The following is an 18,389-nucleotide window of genomic DNA, read 5'->3' on the forward strand; positions in this document are numbered from 1 at the left end:
AAAGTAGTAATACAAATCAGGAGGCAATAGTGTTGCTCAGTTCTACTGCAATGTGGATGTGCTAGAATGGACACCAAAGGTCATTGATCAGTTAAATGGAGTAGGGAAGCTGAAATTCGTTATCTTAACACAGAGGCAGTTCTATTTATTTACTTGTTTGTTTGATTGATATACAAGTGCTGAATAGGCCCTTCCAGCCCTTCAAGCTGCGCTGCACAGCAACCCCTGATTTAACCTAACCTAATCTCAGGACAATTTATAATGATCAATTAACCTACCAACCGGAATGTCTTTGGACTGTGCGAGAAAACTGGAGCACCTGGAGAAAACCCACGTTGTCATGAGAAGAAAGTATGGAGAAATTTAGCTGTGTTTAACATTACGAACAATATTAGTGAATTGAAGACATAAGTGAACTATAAAGCAATTTCTGTGGTCTAAGGATGCCCCAATGTGTTTTATAGGTGTAGAAATAACTTTGAACTTTAGTCATGGTAAGAATGTAGGAAGCTTAATTATAACAAAATAAAAAGAAGCTGTTTTTACTGTAGGAGTGTCAATAATGAGAGGATACAGATTCAAGGTACAGTGGATTCCAGTTAATTGGGACACATTGGGACCAGTACATTTTGGCCCAATTAAATGGCTACCCCAAGTTTCATGGAAATAGTTTAAAAGAAAAGGTATAAATAAGGCCAACTCCGTTTACTTGAGTAACAAATTATGCATTTAAATGAAATGCAGAACAAATTAGAACACTATTACAGTACAATAAAATAGTGTGTTAGTTCCTAATAGTTATCGACGGAGAAATTCATCCAGTGCACACTGCCATGTCTTTTGATTGACTGTAAATAAACAAAATCAGCGCAGATACCTATTGAAACCTAGAGCAGATAATGGACTGCCTTCATGTAATGCTTTTGGCGCTAACAGCCTCCAAATCTTCATTTTCATTGTAACATGCAAGATGATTGTCATACCTTCAAATTTTTTGTAATTCCTAACTTGCTGAAGTAGTGAAATCATTTCAATGTCATTCCCGACCGTTTCCGGCAACTTGAAGCCTGAATGCAGTGAGCAAAACTGTTCTGAATTGTTTTACTGCTTATGTCTTGCTAACTGTTAGTGACAAAAATCATGGCTTTTCGAACACAAGCACATGCAACTGATGGTATTTAAAAATGGTTCGCTGTAAGCACGGTCTTGCAGCTAATGGTCACACAATGCATGTGACTAATGCAAGTTAGAAACTGAACAGTAACAGTCTCCTGTCCCAATTAAATGGCATAGTGTCCCAAATAAATGAAGGGAATCCCAGCAATTTTCTTGATTGGATTTTGTTCATTAAGAGTTGTCCCAAATAAGCAGCTACTCCGATTAACCAATGGCTCAGTTAACTGGAATACACTGTACTTAGCAATAGATGTAAAAGAAATATTTCTTTTCTGCTTTTGCATTGAATTAATATTAGTTAGAGTACATTACTCGAAATTCTGGTGGATACGGATTTGCTTCAACTTTCAGAAGGGAATTGAATCAGAAATCATTGCCAGAGCAACATGAGTAGGAATGATGATTTCAAAAAACATGGATATCGTGAACTGAGTGATTTTTTTTTGTTTTGTTTTTGCAAAGTTATGTCATAGTTGTAAGTTTCAATTTCTCCTTGTATGCTGAGTGAGGACATTTAAGAAATAGTAAATGACAATAATGATGGGAAAGAATAGAAACTGAAAGAGAAATCTTTGGTGCTAGGAGATACGTGTGTGTCCTGAATGAATGTTACATGTCAGTATTCATCAGAGAACAAGTTGGGCAACATCCAGACAAGAGTTAGTGGAAGCAAATGCTGATGGTCTGAAACGTCACTCTATTAGGAAAGAGGAACTGTTAGACTTATCGATTCATATTAAGATGGACATGTTCCTAGTGCCTTATGGAATCCATCCTCAAGGTATTATAGCGTGCAGGTTAATTTTCTGATGCAGATCTTTGCATAGTCTTTAGCAAAAGATGTGGCACCAGAAGATTGGAGGGTAGTTTTGCACCCGTATTAAAGAGGGGCAGTAGGGTTAAGCTAGGAAATTACAGGCCGCTGAGCCTTTCATTAGTAGAAAGGAAATTGTTGGGAAAATTTCTTAGAATTACCATCAGTTGGAAAGGCAGGAAATGATTAAGGGGAGTTGGCATGATTTTGTGCTTGGAAAATTAAGCATCACGGTTGAGTTTATTTTTTGAAGAGGTTACAAAGAAAGTTGAAGGGAAGGAAATAAACAAAGTAAACAAGCTTAGAGGTGGAATCAATGCACGTCAGCTCTGGCAGAGTTTGCAGACCATTACTTCTTACAAAGTAAAACCTAACATCATGAATGGTTGTGATGCTTCACTCCCAGATATTTATTTACTTAATGTAACTTTATTTACTTATTTAATATATGCTTATGAATGTAATTTATAGTTTTTATATTATGTAGAGCAATGGACTGCTGCAGCAAAACAAATTTCATGACATATGCCAGTGATATTAAACCGGATTTTGATTTTGACATGCTAGGCGGATTCTAGGGTGGAATTATCTATAGTGAGGAAGTTTGCTGAAGGATACAGGAGCAATATAGATTCCTTCTGTAGTTGGGTGGAGCGGTGGCAGTTGGCATTTAATCCAGAACAATGTGAAGAAATGTATCTTGGTTTATCTAATGCTAGACAGATGTAAGCAGGGACCTTAGAAGTGTTGATATACAGAGAGACCTTGAAATACAAGTTCACGGCTCCCTGAAAATGTCGATGAATGGTGATGAATGGATTTCATAGCCTAGGGCAGGGGTTCCCAATCTCTTTTGCGCCATAGATCCCAGCCATTGACAGAGGATTATGTTGATCCCAGGTTGGGAACTTCTAGCCTAGAATATTCAATGTAAGAGTTGGGCTGACATGTTGCCATTTTGTGAATTATTTGTTTGGTCCCACTTGTGATATTGTATGCAGTTCTGGCCACTATACCATAAAAAGTACATGGCAGCAATAGAAAGAGAGTACAGAAAAGAATTGCCAGGGTATTTTGTGGAATGGAGAGCTTTAGTTACCATGAGAGATTGGATGGGCCAAGATTGTTTATACTGGAGCAGAGAAGGCTGAGGGGTGACCTTAAGGAGTTTTATAAAATTATGACTGGCTTTGATACGCTAAGATTGTTCTGGTCATTTTCCTAAGGTAAGAGAGTGTAAAGTGAGGCAACACTAGTTTAAAGGTACGGGGGGAAATATTTCAAGGAGATCTAAGAGACAAGTTTTCAACAGAAGGTAATGGTAAAAGAAATGAGCTGCCAGAAGAGCAGATAGAAGCAGGTATAATCACAGCATTTAGAAAGCATTTGGACAGGTGCTTGGATAGGAAAGGATATGAGCCAAATGCAGGAAAAGGATTAGCTTGAATGGGTATCTTGGTGTGAGCAAGTTTGGCCAAAACCAGCCCGGTTTCCTTGCTGAGTAGCTCCGACTCTGACTATAAGACTAAATGTGTTTTTTCTAGCTTGCATTAATGCTGAAATCAGCACTGCCTTCAGTGTTAATTCCAGCATCAAACAAGGAGGAAACACTTTGCTCCTGGTGATTTTTTTTTCCTATTCTATTTTGAGACCACTGTGAATATCTTTGACTTTGACTCAGTAATTATTGCACTAGACTAAAACAGCATGATATTTTAACTCATTCAATTGCAAAAAAAAAGCAGATTATATGTTGTTAATTGGGATTTCTTGACATATGGCACCTGACATCTTGTTTCTGTTCATTTATGTGATAAAATACTGGAAATGTTCAGTGGAACAGACAGCTTCTGTGGTTGTGAGAAATGAAAATCACTGTTTAGATTAAAGATGTTTCATTGGTGGTTAGCTCTGTCTGAAAGACTATTGATCTCCTATATTGAAATGTTGTTCCTCTCTTTAACCATGTAGCATGACCCACTGAGTATTTTCAGATTTATTTATTTTTTGTTTTCTTTCATTATTTTGGCAATAACAATGCTTGGGAAAGCAGCATCCATCATCAGAGATCCCCACCACCCAGGCCATGTTCTCTTGTTGCTGCCATGAAGTCGAAGGTACAAGAGCATAAGGACTCACACCACAGGTTCAAGAACAATTATTCCCCTTCAACCATCAGGCTCTTGAATAAAAGGGGATAGCTACACCCACTTGCCTCATTATTGAAATTTCCCACAACCAATGATCTCACTCTTAAGGACTCTTTTATGTCATTATCTCGTGTTCTCATTATCTATTGTTTTTTTAAAATATCTGCATTTGTACAGTTTAAAAACGCAAACACGAGGAAATCTGCAGATGCTGGAATTTCAAGCAACACACCTCAAAGTTGCTGGTGAAGGCAGCAGGCCAGGCAGCATCTCTAGGAAGAGGTACAGTCGACGTTTCGGGCCGAGACCCTTCGTCAGGACTAACTGAAAGAAGAGCTAGTAAGAGATTTGAAAGTGGGAGTGGGAGGGGGAGATCCAAAGTGATAGGAGAAGACAGGAGGGGGAGGGATGGAGCCAAGAGCTGGACAGGTGATTGGCAAAAGGGATATGAGAGGAACATGGGACGGGAGGCCTAGGGAGAAAGAAAGGGGGAGGAGGGGAAGCCCAGAGGATGGGCAAGGAGTATAGTGAGAGGGACAGACTGAGAAAAAGGAGAGAGAGAAAAAAAGAATGTATGTACACAATAATAAATAAATAAATAACAGATGGGGTACGAGGGGGAGGTGGGGCATTAACGGAAGTTAGAGACGTCAATGTTCATGCCATCAGGTTGGAGGCTACCCAGATGGAATATCTGTGTAAACTGTAAAGATGAAGCCACACTCAGGTTGGAGGAACAACACCTTAATTTCCGTCTGGGTAGCCTCCAACCTGATGGCATAAACATTGACTTATCTAACTTCCATTAATGCCCCACCTCCCCCTCCTATCCCATCCGTTATTTATTTTTTATATATGTATATATTCATTCTTTTTCTCTCTCTCCTTTTTCTCACTCTGTCCCTCTCACTATACTCCTTGCCCATCCTCTGGGTTCCCCCCCCCTTGTCTTTCTCCCCGGACCTCCTGTCCCATGATCCTCTCATATCCCCTTTGCCAATCAACTGTCCAGCTCTTGGCTCCATCCCTCCCCCTCCTGTCTTCTCCTATCATTTTGGATCTCCCCCTCCCCGTCCCACTTTCAAATCTCTTACTAACTCTTCTTTCAGTTAGTCCTGACGAAGGGTCTTGGCCTGAAACGTTGACTGTACCTCTTCTTCGAGATGCTGCCTGGCCTGCTGCCTTCACCAGCAACTTTGATGTGTGTTATTTGCACAGTTTGTTGTCTTCTGCTTTCTGGTTGATCTTTCATTGATCCTGTTTTAGTTACTATTTTATTGATTTGCTGAGCATGCCCACAAGAAAGTGAATCTCAGGGTTGTATATGGTGACGTATATGTACTTTGATAATAAAATTTACTTTGAACTTTGATTGAAAGTTTAAAACAGCTCTGGAAACATCATGGTCTAATTTGTTTAGAAAGATGTGTGCAAGTTAACCTGCATTTATTAAAGTGTGGTTGTGTCCAGTACAGGTCATGATCAATCACTGTGGATAGCTTTAAATGCATTGAGAGATGTATTTATTGGCATCTAGCACTATTTACCAAAAAATTCAACTGCTTTTTCCTTTTGCTGATGATGATTGATTGGTTGTGCATCTCCCAATTTTTCCTTTTAATTTAATTGCTATTTTGATTATCTGGTTGAAGCATCTCTCTCTGCGCAAAGCAAAGCTCCAAGTGCTACTTGTCTAAAAATATTATCTTGTAACCCATTTTTTTTTGGGCTCTTGTAACTTTACTCTGTGTGTCATTGCTGATGGCAACACTCAGAGGACAGTATTGTAGCATAGCAGTTAGGCTAACGCTTTACAACTCTGCTCTAGAGCAGGGGTGGCCAAACTTTTACATTCCATGTGTCAATTTTTTTCACGCGCAAGTTTAGATGCACCATAGAACTCTTATACCCCTATTCAATTCTTGTAAAAATATGTTAATATAGACATATTTACATATTTAGCATTTTTACATGATATATTATATGAAAACAAGATGAACATTACTTACTTTAATGAGACTTTTAATATATTTTATGGTCTTTTGATTTCTTCCTTTTTCTTAATCACATATTCTTTTCGTAACTCAGACCCAAGCACTAGCTTCAGTTTTCCTTCTAATTCAGTCCGATGTTGTGTTTTATAGTGTCTATTAAGATCATGTCTTCTATTATGTGAGAAAGTGTTTTCACAAACAATGCACAACGGTTTTCCTGACAGACCCACTATAAATAAGAACTCATTTTCCCACTGTTCATTGAATTCACACTTACTATCACTTTCTAATTTTGTTTTGCACTGATGGGTAACTGAATGTAAAAACAAGGTTTAATTTTTGAAAAAGTACAAAACTGCGAATGTTCACAAAGGATGAACAAAGCACAACTGCATAGCGCACGAGTGTCAATTGTAATCTGACTGGCAAAAACCTGCGATGCATCGCTGGTGCAGACACCTGGCGCCTCAGGATCAAACAATTATCAAACGTGTATTGAATAGTTATGGAACGACTGCAGAACAAATGTCCTTCTTTCTTAGTTTGACTCATTGAACATTTTTTAAAATTGAAAACAGATTCATGTGAAAGAAGATAACATTCGCTAAAAGATGTGCACAAAATAATAAAATTGCTAAAAATAATTGCTAAGTTTTAGATTCATTCTCAGTAAAACCCATTTCTAGCTCTAAGCTACTTGAATTCCTGTTATAGATTTTTTTCCTCTACAAATCGGTTTTTGGTTAATACTTTTTGCATGAGTAGGCTTTTTTATTATTATCACTGGGGTGCAATGCACCACTTCTAATCATCCAATGTGCCATAGGTTGCCCATCCCTGCTCTAGAGCGTGATCTTGATCGGGGTTCAATTCTCGCTGTTGTCTTTAAGGGTTTTGTATATTCTCCCTGTGACCATGCGGATTAGATTTAGATGCTCCAATTTCCGCCCACATTCGAAAAACCTTTGGGTTGTGGTTAGTAAGTTGTGGGCATGCTACGTTGGCATGGGAAGCATGGTGGCACTTGTGGACTGCCCTAGCACATCCATGGACTGTGTTGGTCGTTGATGCCATTGACACATTCCACTGTTTTGATGTTTTGATCTGCATGCAGCAAATACAGATAATATTATCTTAATCTTAAAAGAAGTTTAATATTTTGTCTGCATACTACCACATAATTGTTGAATCATGTTAATCAGGTAATTAGATGAAAATTATTTTTTTTAACCTTCTAACTTCTATCCTCTTAGTGGCAATACCTCCACAGATGTGTCAATTCATGTGTTTTTTGCACTGCGACTTGCTATGTAATTACCAGACTGAAGCAGCTCAACTGTTTCTTGTCTTTGCAATTCACATTTCATAAATAGTTTTGGCAGCAATCAATTTTATAAATGCCACTCCATACACCTTTCTGAACAAAAAAGGATAGGATATTTCCTGAGTAATTTTCACCTTTCAATCATTTTATTTTGACAGTTAGATCCCAGCATTGAAGCTATAAACATGGTACTGAGCTCTTTGGTTAAAACAGAACATCTTGAAATATATTCTGCAGATATTCACAATTGCTGTGAAGAAATCAGTTTGAGAAATGCATTGTTTGATGCTTATAGCTTACTGCTTATTCAATATTAGATTCCTGAGATGTGAACCTCCAAATCATGTTTCTAAAACTTAACAATTTTTATTTTCTTTTTCAACTCTTTGGATATCAGTGAAGAATATTTAACTATTTCCAGTGTTAAATGTGTCTTGTTAGTTATTTAATATTACCCGTAATCGAGGATTTGATAGAGGTATACAAGATTATGAAGGTTATAGATAGGGTAAATGCAGGCTTTTTCCACTGAGATTAGGTGGGACTACAACCAGAGGTCATGGGATAAGGGTGAAAGGTGAAAAGTTTAAGGGAACATGAGGGGGAAACTTCACTCAGATGTTTGTGAGTGTGGAAAGAGCTGCCAGCACAAGTGATGCATGCGAGCTCGATCTCAATGTTTAAGAGAAGTTTGGATAGGTATTTGGATGGTAGTGGTATGGAGGGCTATCGTCTTGGTGCAGGTCGATGGGAGTAAACAGTTTTAAAGGTTTGGCATGGACTAGATGGGCTGTAGGGCCTGTTTCTGTGCTGTACTTTTCTATGACTGTATAATATTTTAATTCCGTTCATTTTGTTGGCAAAGTCACATTCCATTTACCAGCATCTGTGGCATGTTGGCAAATTGTTTCAGTGTTAGTGTGTATGCCAGATAACAATTAGGATTTCTGGATGTCTTGGAGTTTGATTTTTTGTTTCTTCTTTTCTCATATGATACGAACATTCACTTTCAGGATTCAAAAGCTGTTGCGATTCTAGCCCGTTGCTTTGAGGATTCTTGCAACACCATGGAAAAATTAGGAGATTGAGAACTTGGCTTGCATTCTTGGTTGCTTCCTCTGGCATCATCTTCATAGTGTACAGTTATCTGCAAGGGAAACTTGCCCTTGATTACGTCACTTTCAAACATAGCATAAAATTCTAACATAATTACTGTATTATGTTTACGGCAGAAAAAATCTTCACACTTCTCAGTGATTTTTGACTTTAATATTTGTTCTTAGAGAATCTTTGATAGAATTTCTTTTCTTTTAACCATTGAAAAGATGGAAGGTAATTTTATCAGAGCAGTGTTAACCATGAAATTTGTGCAAGATGTTTAGATATTTGAACTATCTGACTGAAACAGTAAAACTATTTCCCTTTTAATTTCAGATCTGCTTAATTCTTTTAGTTCTATTTTGATATGGAAATCCCACACTGGATCCATCTGTACAGTAGGCTAAGTAGTGCAGCTCCCAAGGGAGAAGGAGACATTTTTGCTACGGGTCTTTGGTCTGAACCACTAAAGTGAAAATGAATTCGACAGGGGAGTAGAAGAGAAGAGGGAACTTGGAGAAATGTTGATGTTTGCCCGCAAGGATTAATCTTTACAAAATAATGCTGTTGTTGTATTTAATGATGTGAAGCTTTTACAAAACAAATGAAATACATAAAACAAGAGCCTTTGTGTTAATTTGTAATTGTAGAGCAACCCTTGAAGATAATAGATAAATCAAGTTCCGAGCAGCTCTTTTCTATTTTATTTAATTCTGTGCTAAGTAACCTGTTTGAAGAACAGTGTAGCTGCTTTGACAATCAGAGCATTCGTACTGCAGTGATCATCATCCACACAAAAAAGTGCATCTGGAGCTGTCTGATTTCCGAATGCCTGTGATGTAGTAGAGAAGGGAGAAAGGCACAGGAAGACGAAAGAGAATTTTGAGGCATTAGTCATGCCAGGGAACGAGACTCTCCCGTTAACAGCTGACCGATGTCACCAGGATACAGTTAATACTCTTCCTTTACACAGCAACACGGTAAATCCAGATTATCATGGTACTGTTTTTAATTTGATGTACATCTCCAGAGGTGGGCAGAAAAGTACTTTGGATGATGGAGAGAGATACAGAATTTAACTTCATTTAATTTGCAGTGTTGAATGTCACTTTGTCCATCATAAACCTAAAGGGTTATAAAATGGAACAATGTCCTGATGAAGGGTCTCGGCCTGGAACATAGACTGTTTACTCTTTTCTGTAGATGCTGCCTAGCCTGCTGAGTTCCTCCAGCATCTTGTGTCTGTTGCTTAGGAATTCCAGCATCTACAGATTTACTCTTGTTGGCAGTGTATTTCTGAGTGATTTTATTAATTTTTATCTTTGATTCTCCAAGTTTTGAAATTTCTCTAATTTTATCCCTGTGTAGACTAGTTCAATTGAAGCTGCAGTTCAACACTGAAGCAATTTGAATAGATTACAGCAAAGTAAAATTTGATGCATATTAATATTTTAATATTTGGGACAGCACATGGGGCAAGGGTATCTGATAAATGGACAGTTCATCTTTTTCCCTTGTTTTCTGAAGGAACATCTTGATGTGTGAAAGATTTTATTTAATGTATGAATGGAAGCAGTTCTATGCAGTAGCCTCAGTTACTAAGTAACTTTGTAGTATGTGGAGTAATAAGGTTCTTGAATAGCAAGTACATAGAGTACAAACTAGTAATGTTTTCTGTAAGGGGCTTTTAGCTTGTTGTGATTTATGTAAATAAGCACAGTAACAGTTTTGTGTATCATTTGGTTATGAAAATGTTTAATATAGATATAAAGAGAAATGTCATGCTGAATATCTGAAACTAAAACGTTAAAGATTGAACGTGCATACAAGGTCCAAAAGTATAATTTGAAGGCTTCTTTCTGACTTTCTTCTAAGTGTCTCAAATGACTGTTAAATCCTGTTGTACTCAAGATTATTTACTTTTCACTGGAGGTTTCACTGAAGAGATTTAAGGGTTGGGCGTTAATTTATTTTGCTAAACGTAATGTTTTTATTATTTTAATTTGCATTGGAAATCACGAGATGTCTGAAATGTGTACATTCCTTAGAAGCTATAGCTCTGAGATTTACTATTTACTATTTACCAATCCACCCTTCTACCCCCACATCCAGGTCGTTAATAAAAATCACGAAAAGTAGCGGTCCCAGAACAGAGATCCTTGTGGGACACCACTGGTCACAATCCTCCAATCTGAATGTACTCCTTCCACCACGACCCTCTGCCTTCTGCAGGCAAGCCAATTCTGAATCCACCTGGCCAAACTTCCCTGGATCCCATGCCTTCTGACTTTCTGAATAAGCCTACCGTGTGGAACCTTGTCAAATGCCTTACTAAAATCCATATAGATCACATCCACTGCACTACCCTCATCTATATGCCTGGTCACCTCCTCAAAGAACTCTATCAGGCTTGTTAAGACACAATCTGCCCTTCACAAAGCCATGCTGACTGTCCCTGATCAGACCATGATTCTCTAAATGCCCAGAGATCCTATCTCTAAGAATCTTTTCCAACAGCTTTCCCACCACAGACGTAAGGCTCACTGGTCTATAAGATCAGAGTGTCATGAGTTCATTTTTCAGAAGCACATTATCTGTTCCAGTGAAGTACAAAGGAAGTTTTGAGTTGGACAAGGTGCCATCTTTCTGATGAAAGGTTACCCCAATCCCTTCTGCCCTGCATCACTTCACTCAGAATGCAGAGGAGTGCTCCTGATCAACCTCTGGCCAATATTCATCTATTAACTACCATTACAAAAATGCATTAATTGAATATTTTCATTTTTTTGTTTGACTGCTTGCTGATTGTGAGTTGGGTGTTTACTTTCATATACTACATTAGTTTCTGCACTTTGAAACTGCATAAATGGTTGTAATATATGTTTTGGAATGCCCTTTAATCACACAATAGAAATGTAACTCGGTTTTTATACTTGTGTTGGAGTTCTTGCATTTTCAAGAAGTGGATTGACCCAGATTCTTTGTGAAGGACACATTAACAACATGAAGCACATCTGTTTTTGGATTCTCTGCAGATTTAGTTATCTTCTAGATTCTCCTAACCTGCTGAATGGACCCATTGTCTCTGCCTTTTAAATCCTGCATGTCTGGCGTCAAGTCTCAGGCATCACTCACCCTAATTTTCTTATGTACTGGTCTACTTTTAGCTGATATCTGCCACTCTAATTTCAGAGCTAAAATTGTCCGAACTGGTTAGAATGCTGTTTTCTGCCAAAACAGTTGCATTGACCTGGAAAGCAAAGTGAACTCGATGTTCTTTTCCATCTCTACAATCTTTCTCTTTTCTCCAACAGTCAGCTTAAGTTGTTCAATACTAAGATGCAGGATATAATCACAAACAAGGGAAAATCTGCAGATAGTCATAGTCATAGTCATACTTTATTGATCCCGGGGGAAATTGGTTAAAAAAATGCCGGCATAAGTGCAATCAGCTGGTCCCTGGAATAAACAATGTGACCATCCTGCAGCCACGCTGGAAATGCTGGAAATCTGAGCAACATGCACAGTGATGGAGGAACTCAGCAGGCCAGGTAGCATTTATGAAAAAGAGTACAGTTGATGTTTTGGCTTGAAATGTCAACTGTACTCTTTTCCATAGATGCTGCCTGGCCTGCTGAGTTCCTCCAGCATTCTGTTTGTGTTGCAGAACATAATGTCAGTTGCCTCTGCTGTATACCTATATTCTCTTTACCCACCAAGCTAAACTCCATCCTGTTCTTGGTCTGAAGCCTCTTCTTCCCTCTCACCCTAGTACTTCTGCAAACTCCTGCCCCATCTGACTCTTTTCTCATCCACTGACCTTTAATTTTCCACATTTCCAAATGACTACAATGTTGTGTACCCACTTTCTTTCCTTTCTGGTGAACGCAGCAGGCCAAGCAGCAACTATAGGAAGAGGTGCAGTCGACGTTTCAGGCCGAGACCCTTCGTCAGGACTAACTGAAGGAAGAGTGAGTAAGGGATTTGAAAGCTGGAGGGGGAGGGGGAGATGCAAAATGATAGGAGAAGACAGGAGGGGGAGGGATAGAGCCGAGAGCTGGACAGGTGATAGGCAAAAGGGGATACGAGAGGATCATGGGACAGGAGGTCCGGGAAGAAAGACAAGGAGCCCGGACCTCCTGTCCCATGATCCTCTCGTATCCCCTTTTGCCTATCACCTGTCCAGCTCTCAGCTCTATCCCTCCCCCTCCTGTCTTCTCCTATCATTTTGCATCTCCCCCTCCCCCTCCAGCTTTCAAATCCCTTACTCACTCTTCCTTCAGTTAGTCCTGACGAAGGGTCTCGGCCTGAAACGTCGACTGCACCTCTTCCTATAGATGCTGCTTGGCCTGCTGCGTTCACCAGCAACTTTGATGTATGTTGCTTGAATTTCCAGCATCTGCAGAATTCCTGTTGTTTTTGTTCTTTCCTTTCTGATTGGGCACTGCCCCATGAGTGCCAGTAACCCGCTATCTGTATTTTTCTGGATTGGTTTTATTTTGTATGTTTCATAACTACCATTACACACTGAGTTTGTTTATGTCAGATGAGGGTTGATTGACCCCGACTGAAGAGAACCACAATTATCCGTAAAATATTTGGCTAATTGTATTCCTCTATCTCCGTATTCAAAGTCAATTGAGCAGTTTTAACCTGCAATGACCTCTAACTACTGTCTAATGGGCCCCTTGTGCAGTCCTTGAGAGCTTTCATCATCTTGTACCAATGCTCCGAATGCACTGATGTTTGGACCCAGGTTTATGGGGATTAGCAGTGGTCAGTCCTGCAATCATGATTTCAAATAATGAAGTAATCTGACATCTGTTAGCATTTGATTGGCAGTATTAACATGACACCTTGTGCTTGTTCCTTTAACACAAAAGGATCCTTGTTATGATGACGCTGTGCTAAAATGATTCTGTCATGAGAGGGTTGCCTTTGGAGTTGAATTTGCTTGGGCGAATCATTATTTTGGGGTGTACACCAGGACCCTTTCAACATCAACTGTACTATTTAAATCTTGATAGTGAATCTCACAGAGTTAGACCTGTATTTTATTTTTGGCTTGTTCTTAGAAAAAGGTGTAACCCTTTCCTTGCTGTTTAAACTGAACACCTCATGCCTTTTATGTCTCAGTGCAGATGTCAAAACCTTAGGTTGTCAACTGATGAAGGGTCTCGGCCTGAAACGTCGACTGTACCTCTTCCTACAGATGCTGCCTGGCCTGCTGCGTTCACCAGCAACTTTGATGTGTGTTGCTTAGGTTGCCAAGCTATGTTGCCAGTGCAGCTTTCACTCTGTTACTGTTGGGATCATATGTGAGAGTCCTTGCATTTCAGGTCTGAATCTTCATATTACAAAGTGGAAGTTGCCTGTTAGTGGTTTATTTTAATGTGGCACAGTTGTTGTATACCAGCTACTAGGTAGAGTGATCTTCACCATTTAAAAAATGCTACTCTGTATGCTCAGTGATTTTTTTTTCCCTCTATGGAATACATGAATGTCCGTGACCCTTTGTTTCAACCTGATGTGGAGTAATTACATTGATGATCCCAATGCATACAAAGGTGGTATTGATCAAGTGGCATGAGGCACCAGAAATGTTGGAATAACTAACTCGGTGATCTTCTGAAAGCCAGCATGGGCATGATGGGCTGAGTAGCCACTTTCTGTATTGTCATAAGTCATGGACCTATCATTATTTAAATATTCATATGCTACTTTATATAAAATAAAGCCTTTCAAACATGGAATGAATAACTAGGAGCTCTGTTTTTGGTAGTCAAGGGGGGAATTTTTCTTGGATGATTGAAATTTTTTTGTGTCTATGGGGTAATGGAACTTCTAACAAATTCCAATGGCAAATCTTTCTATTTACACTATTCTGTGCTGCATTGAATAAATAACCCAAACTCCAGGAAACTTAATCCGACGACCAATTGAAACTGAGGCCTAACCTGAGACTGGCTAATACAAAAATTAATTTCTCCGATCAAGCTCGCCACAGCCTGTTCCATCCACCCAGCCTCACAAGAGGAGTGATTGTCAATGATTTAGGCAAAAAAGTAGATCAACTGTACTTTGTTTTGGATGTGAAATTTTTAAGGGATGTGTACAATGAGAGGCCACAGAAGAGTTTTAATAATTGAGCCTGGAGGCAACAGTGGTTTGTGAGGTAGTTATTGAAGCAGAATGTCACATAGTCGGGGAAAAAGGGTGATCTTTAAGTTGAAGCAGATGTTTTGCAGAAAAGCCAGGTCAGATTTCAGCGGTTTGATTCAGCTTGATGAAATGGAGGGAAGGAGTTGGCGATGAGGTCACATAGATTTTGCTTGCATATTAGATGCTGACATCAGATTTCCCAGTATTTAGCTAAAAGAAGTGAAAACTGGCACAAAACCGAACAATATGATTACTCAGGAGTTTGTGTATGACTTGATAATATTGTGGATGGTAGAATTCTGAAATGGTGGTGGCTGGTTGTCCATCGTGTCCAACAATAACAGGAAACCTGTGCGGGAGACTTTTTAGAGTGGAAAAGCCATTGCACTGGGGCAGTTCTATTCTCTCGACCTCAGAAGTCCAGGTCCAGTGGTATGAACAACTGGAGTCTTTGTTAGTTGCAGTGGACCATCTGTGTCTTGTCATGCCCTTCACTCTCCATGGAGCGTTGCAGTTCCACCTTCCTGGACGTTGGATCTCACTGTAGATCTCGTCGGCCCAGTCACTGGAGCTGAAATAGGTGACTATTCAATCATCTTTTATGTATCGCTTTTTACTGAGTTGATGAGTTGATTTTGTGTTTAAGGCTGACCAAAGATTTAGAAGCTAGCTATTATCTGATCTGTTCAGGTCAGATAACATCTTGCCCTCCCTGTAGCTTAACAAAGATTAGCTTTATTTGTCACATATACATCAAAACATTGAAATATGTTGTTTGCATCAAATCAAATCAGCAAGGATTGTGCTGGGCAGCCCAGAAGTGTCGCCATGCTTCCGGCACCAACATACCATGCCCATAACTTACTAACCTTAACTGGTATGCTTTTGGAATGGGGGAGGAAACCAGTGCACACAGATGAAACTGCAGAACATACATTCTTACAGGCAGCAGCAGGAATTAAACTCCAGTCGCTGATCACTGGCTAGCACCATAAAGTGATGTTCTGCCCTTTATCTCCTTCCTTGTTCTGCTGAAAGGTGTTCAGCCTGAAATATTAGCTTTGTGCCTCTTCCCACAGATGCAGTCTGACCTGCTGACCTTTCAAGCATTTTGTTTTTATTTGATGTTTCTGCTATCTGCATTTATTTTATTCCAATTAATTTTGAAGTATTATGAATTCTGAAATATACCCTCCAAATGCTTTGACTCCTTGATTTTACTTTGCGATATGAACCACTAGTAGGAGTTCCCAAAAGGGTTGTGTACATTTGTAGAATTTGTCGTATTTTGCAATGATTATCTTTACCCACTCATGGTGCAGTGTTTCTAAAGCAGAGAGACACAAATGAACTCTCCGCTTCCTGTCACAGGATCATAATAACAGTGACAAACGCCCTTAGCAAAGCACAATGCTGATGTAAAGTGATACGGTAAAGTGAGCCATCTGAAGCCTTACCTCATAACATGAATTCAAAGAAAAGCTGTGTTCAAGCTAACAATAAGGAACTTGGTGAAAGGAATACTTCAAAAGCTATATATGTCTGCTGCATGTCTCGTTACTTCAGCTTTCATAGGGCGGCACATCTTTTAAAGAAACATTTGAAACTCAGCAGAATAGAAAAGGAAATTAACTCTGATGCAACCACTGTTTGTTAAACTATGTGCACTAAAGCAACTGTGATGTAAATATTGGGAAATTCAGCTCATTTCAGCTGTCCCGTGTACTTTACAAGTGCATTTTCAGCAGATTGTTGCTATTGTACCTCATTTGTTGGCCTCTTGCAACATAAGGAAGATCTATACGCTCCCAGTAGCTAGTACACATGTGACAGAGAAGCTAGCTTGAATTTGTGGAGAGTTTAGATTCCTCACTTTAAGTCGGTGAAGTTATACTGTTGGTAATGGACATTAATGTGCCCTGAAGAGCACTGAGATTTCACTTCACTGCCGCACATGCTGTAAGGAAATTCTGAGTATGCACACCTTCACCCTGGTTTCATCATGTGGAGGGACAAGTTTCATGCAAGTAAACCAAAGGTAAAGTAATTCTTTGTCTTGCTCGAATTTGTCTTTTCATATATCTTCAGCTACAGCTTCCTGATTTAGAAGAGTGCTTAGATTGGCACTTCTGAAAATGCCTTTACAATTGTTGTAATTCTTTATATAAAACTGTTCTTTATAAAATTTGTTCATTTTTGTGGACTGATTGTGATATTTAGAAAATACACTAGATTTTGGGCGTACTTGTAAAATAACTTTTTTGAAGATTCATTGCAGGCCAAATGGAAAACATTATAATTGATCTTAACACGAATGCATTAGATCAAAGCAAATGGAGTACAAATATTGATATTATTCTGAAAGAATTACTGAAGATTCTGAACTATTTATTGGTATTGGTTTATTATCATTATGTACCAAGATATAGTGAAAAGTTTTTGTTTTATGTGCCATCCAGACAGAGCATGCCATACATAATTACATTTAGTAAAAAGAAAACAATGCAGAGTATACTGTTGCAGTTAGAGGGTGTGCAGTGCAGGTACATATCAATGTCATAATTTTACTGTAGATATTGCAAGTTTATGATGGCATTCCTTTCCATTTTCTGAATTTGCTTTTGCCACAACAGCGCAAAATCTTATCTGAAAGAAGCAGCCAATTGAAAGATTAGTAAAGTTATGAAAGATGATTTATGATAAAAATGTAACATGGGACTTAGCGTGAAACCTCAGATAAAAGTATGGAGCTAAAATCTTTATAGAGCATCTTTATATAGCTTTCCATGCTACAAGCTTATGGGGCATGCTCTGCTCTCATTATTAGCAAAGTAAGCCACGTCTTCAATATGTAAATGTTAAGCAGATCCCATTTAGTGAAATCAATTCCTACTACTGTATTACTATTACTGACCTCCTAAAGCAGACCAGTTAGATTTAGAGTATTATCGGCTATGGTGCCACAACATATGTGGGTTTCAGACTTTTTGGAAAGTCAGTCACTTACTGGTGCTGCAAAAACTGAGAGTCAGCTTTGGCGTAGTTGATGATTCTCTTGCCTTTGAGACAGAAGATTCAATTCCTACGCTACTGGAGGCTTGAGTACAGAAATCTAGGCTAACATTTCAGATCACTATTGTGTGAATCTGAGCTGCTGTCTTGGATAGATGTAAGAGATCCAAAGAAACAATTTGAGAAAGAGAGGTGGTGTGGACCCTTGTGTCATAAGCAATAGTTACCTTTATAAATGATCTGACAATGTAAAATAATAGATGGTCATGTCATTCCTGCCCGCAGAACTCTCCTTAGTCTTCTGGTTAAAAGATGGTGCTGGTGAAATACAGTGAGTACTTACTGGCAGCAAACAAAACTACTAACTACTTAATTAATCATACTTCAGGGAAGCAATCACTGCAATCAATTCAATCAAAGAATGATTTTTTTGCACACGTTGGGTGTATGATGGATTTGATGAGTTCTACTGGGCTTATTTGTTTTGTGGCTACCTGTAAGGAGATGAATCTTAAAATTGTGTATAATATACATACTTTGATAATAAATGTACTTTGAATTTTGAACTTTGAACCTAATAAGTTCATAATAGTTGCTTTTATTAAATTACAGCAGTGACTACATTTCAAAATACTTTGATATCAAGAAAGGGATATAAG

The 18,389-nt window shown here is 38.7% G+C and overlaps 1 protein-coding gene across 9 annotated transcripts in view; it reads left to right on the forward strand.

The window, feature by feature from the left end:
* Positions 1-18,389, forward strand: part of tmcc2 (transmembrane and coiled-coil domain family 2) — a 189,033-nt gene that overhangs the window by 132,952 nt on the left and 37,692 nt on the right. Inside the window, exon 1 of one of the 9 annotated variants that reach the window (XM_063065374.1) lies at positions 9,420-9,536. The exons of 7 other annotated variants lie outside the window; for them this stretch is intronic. In XM_063065374.1, coding sequence (XP_062921444.1) covers positions 9,453-9,536 — 84 coding nt within the window. In that variant the 5' untranslated portion in view covers positions 9,420-9,452. Of the gene's footprint in view, positions 1-9,419; positions 9,537-16,221; positions 16,757-18,389 lie in introns of those variants that run through there. One more of the 9 variants, XM_063065379.1, reaches the window with a different exon arrangement.

The sequence above is a fragment of the Mobula hypostoma genome, chromosome 13 (genome assembly GCF_963921235.1).
Source record: "Mobula hypostoma chromosome 13, sMobHyp1.1, whole genome shotgun sequence".
NCBI lineage: Eukaryota > Metazoa > Chordata > Chondrichthyes > Myliobatiformes > Myliobatidae > Mobula > Mobula hypostoma.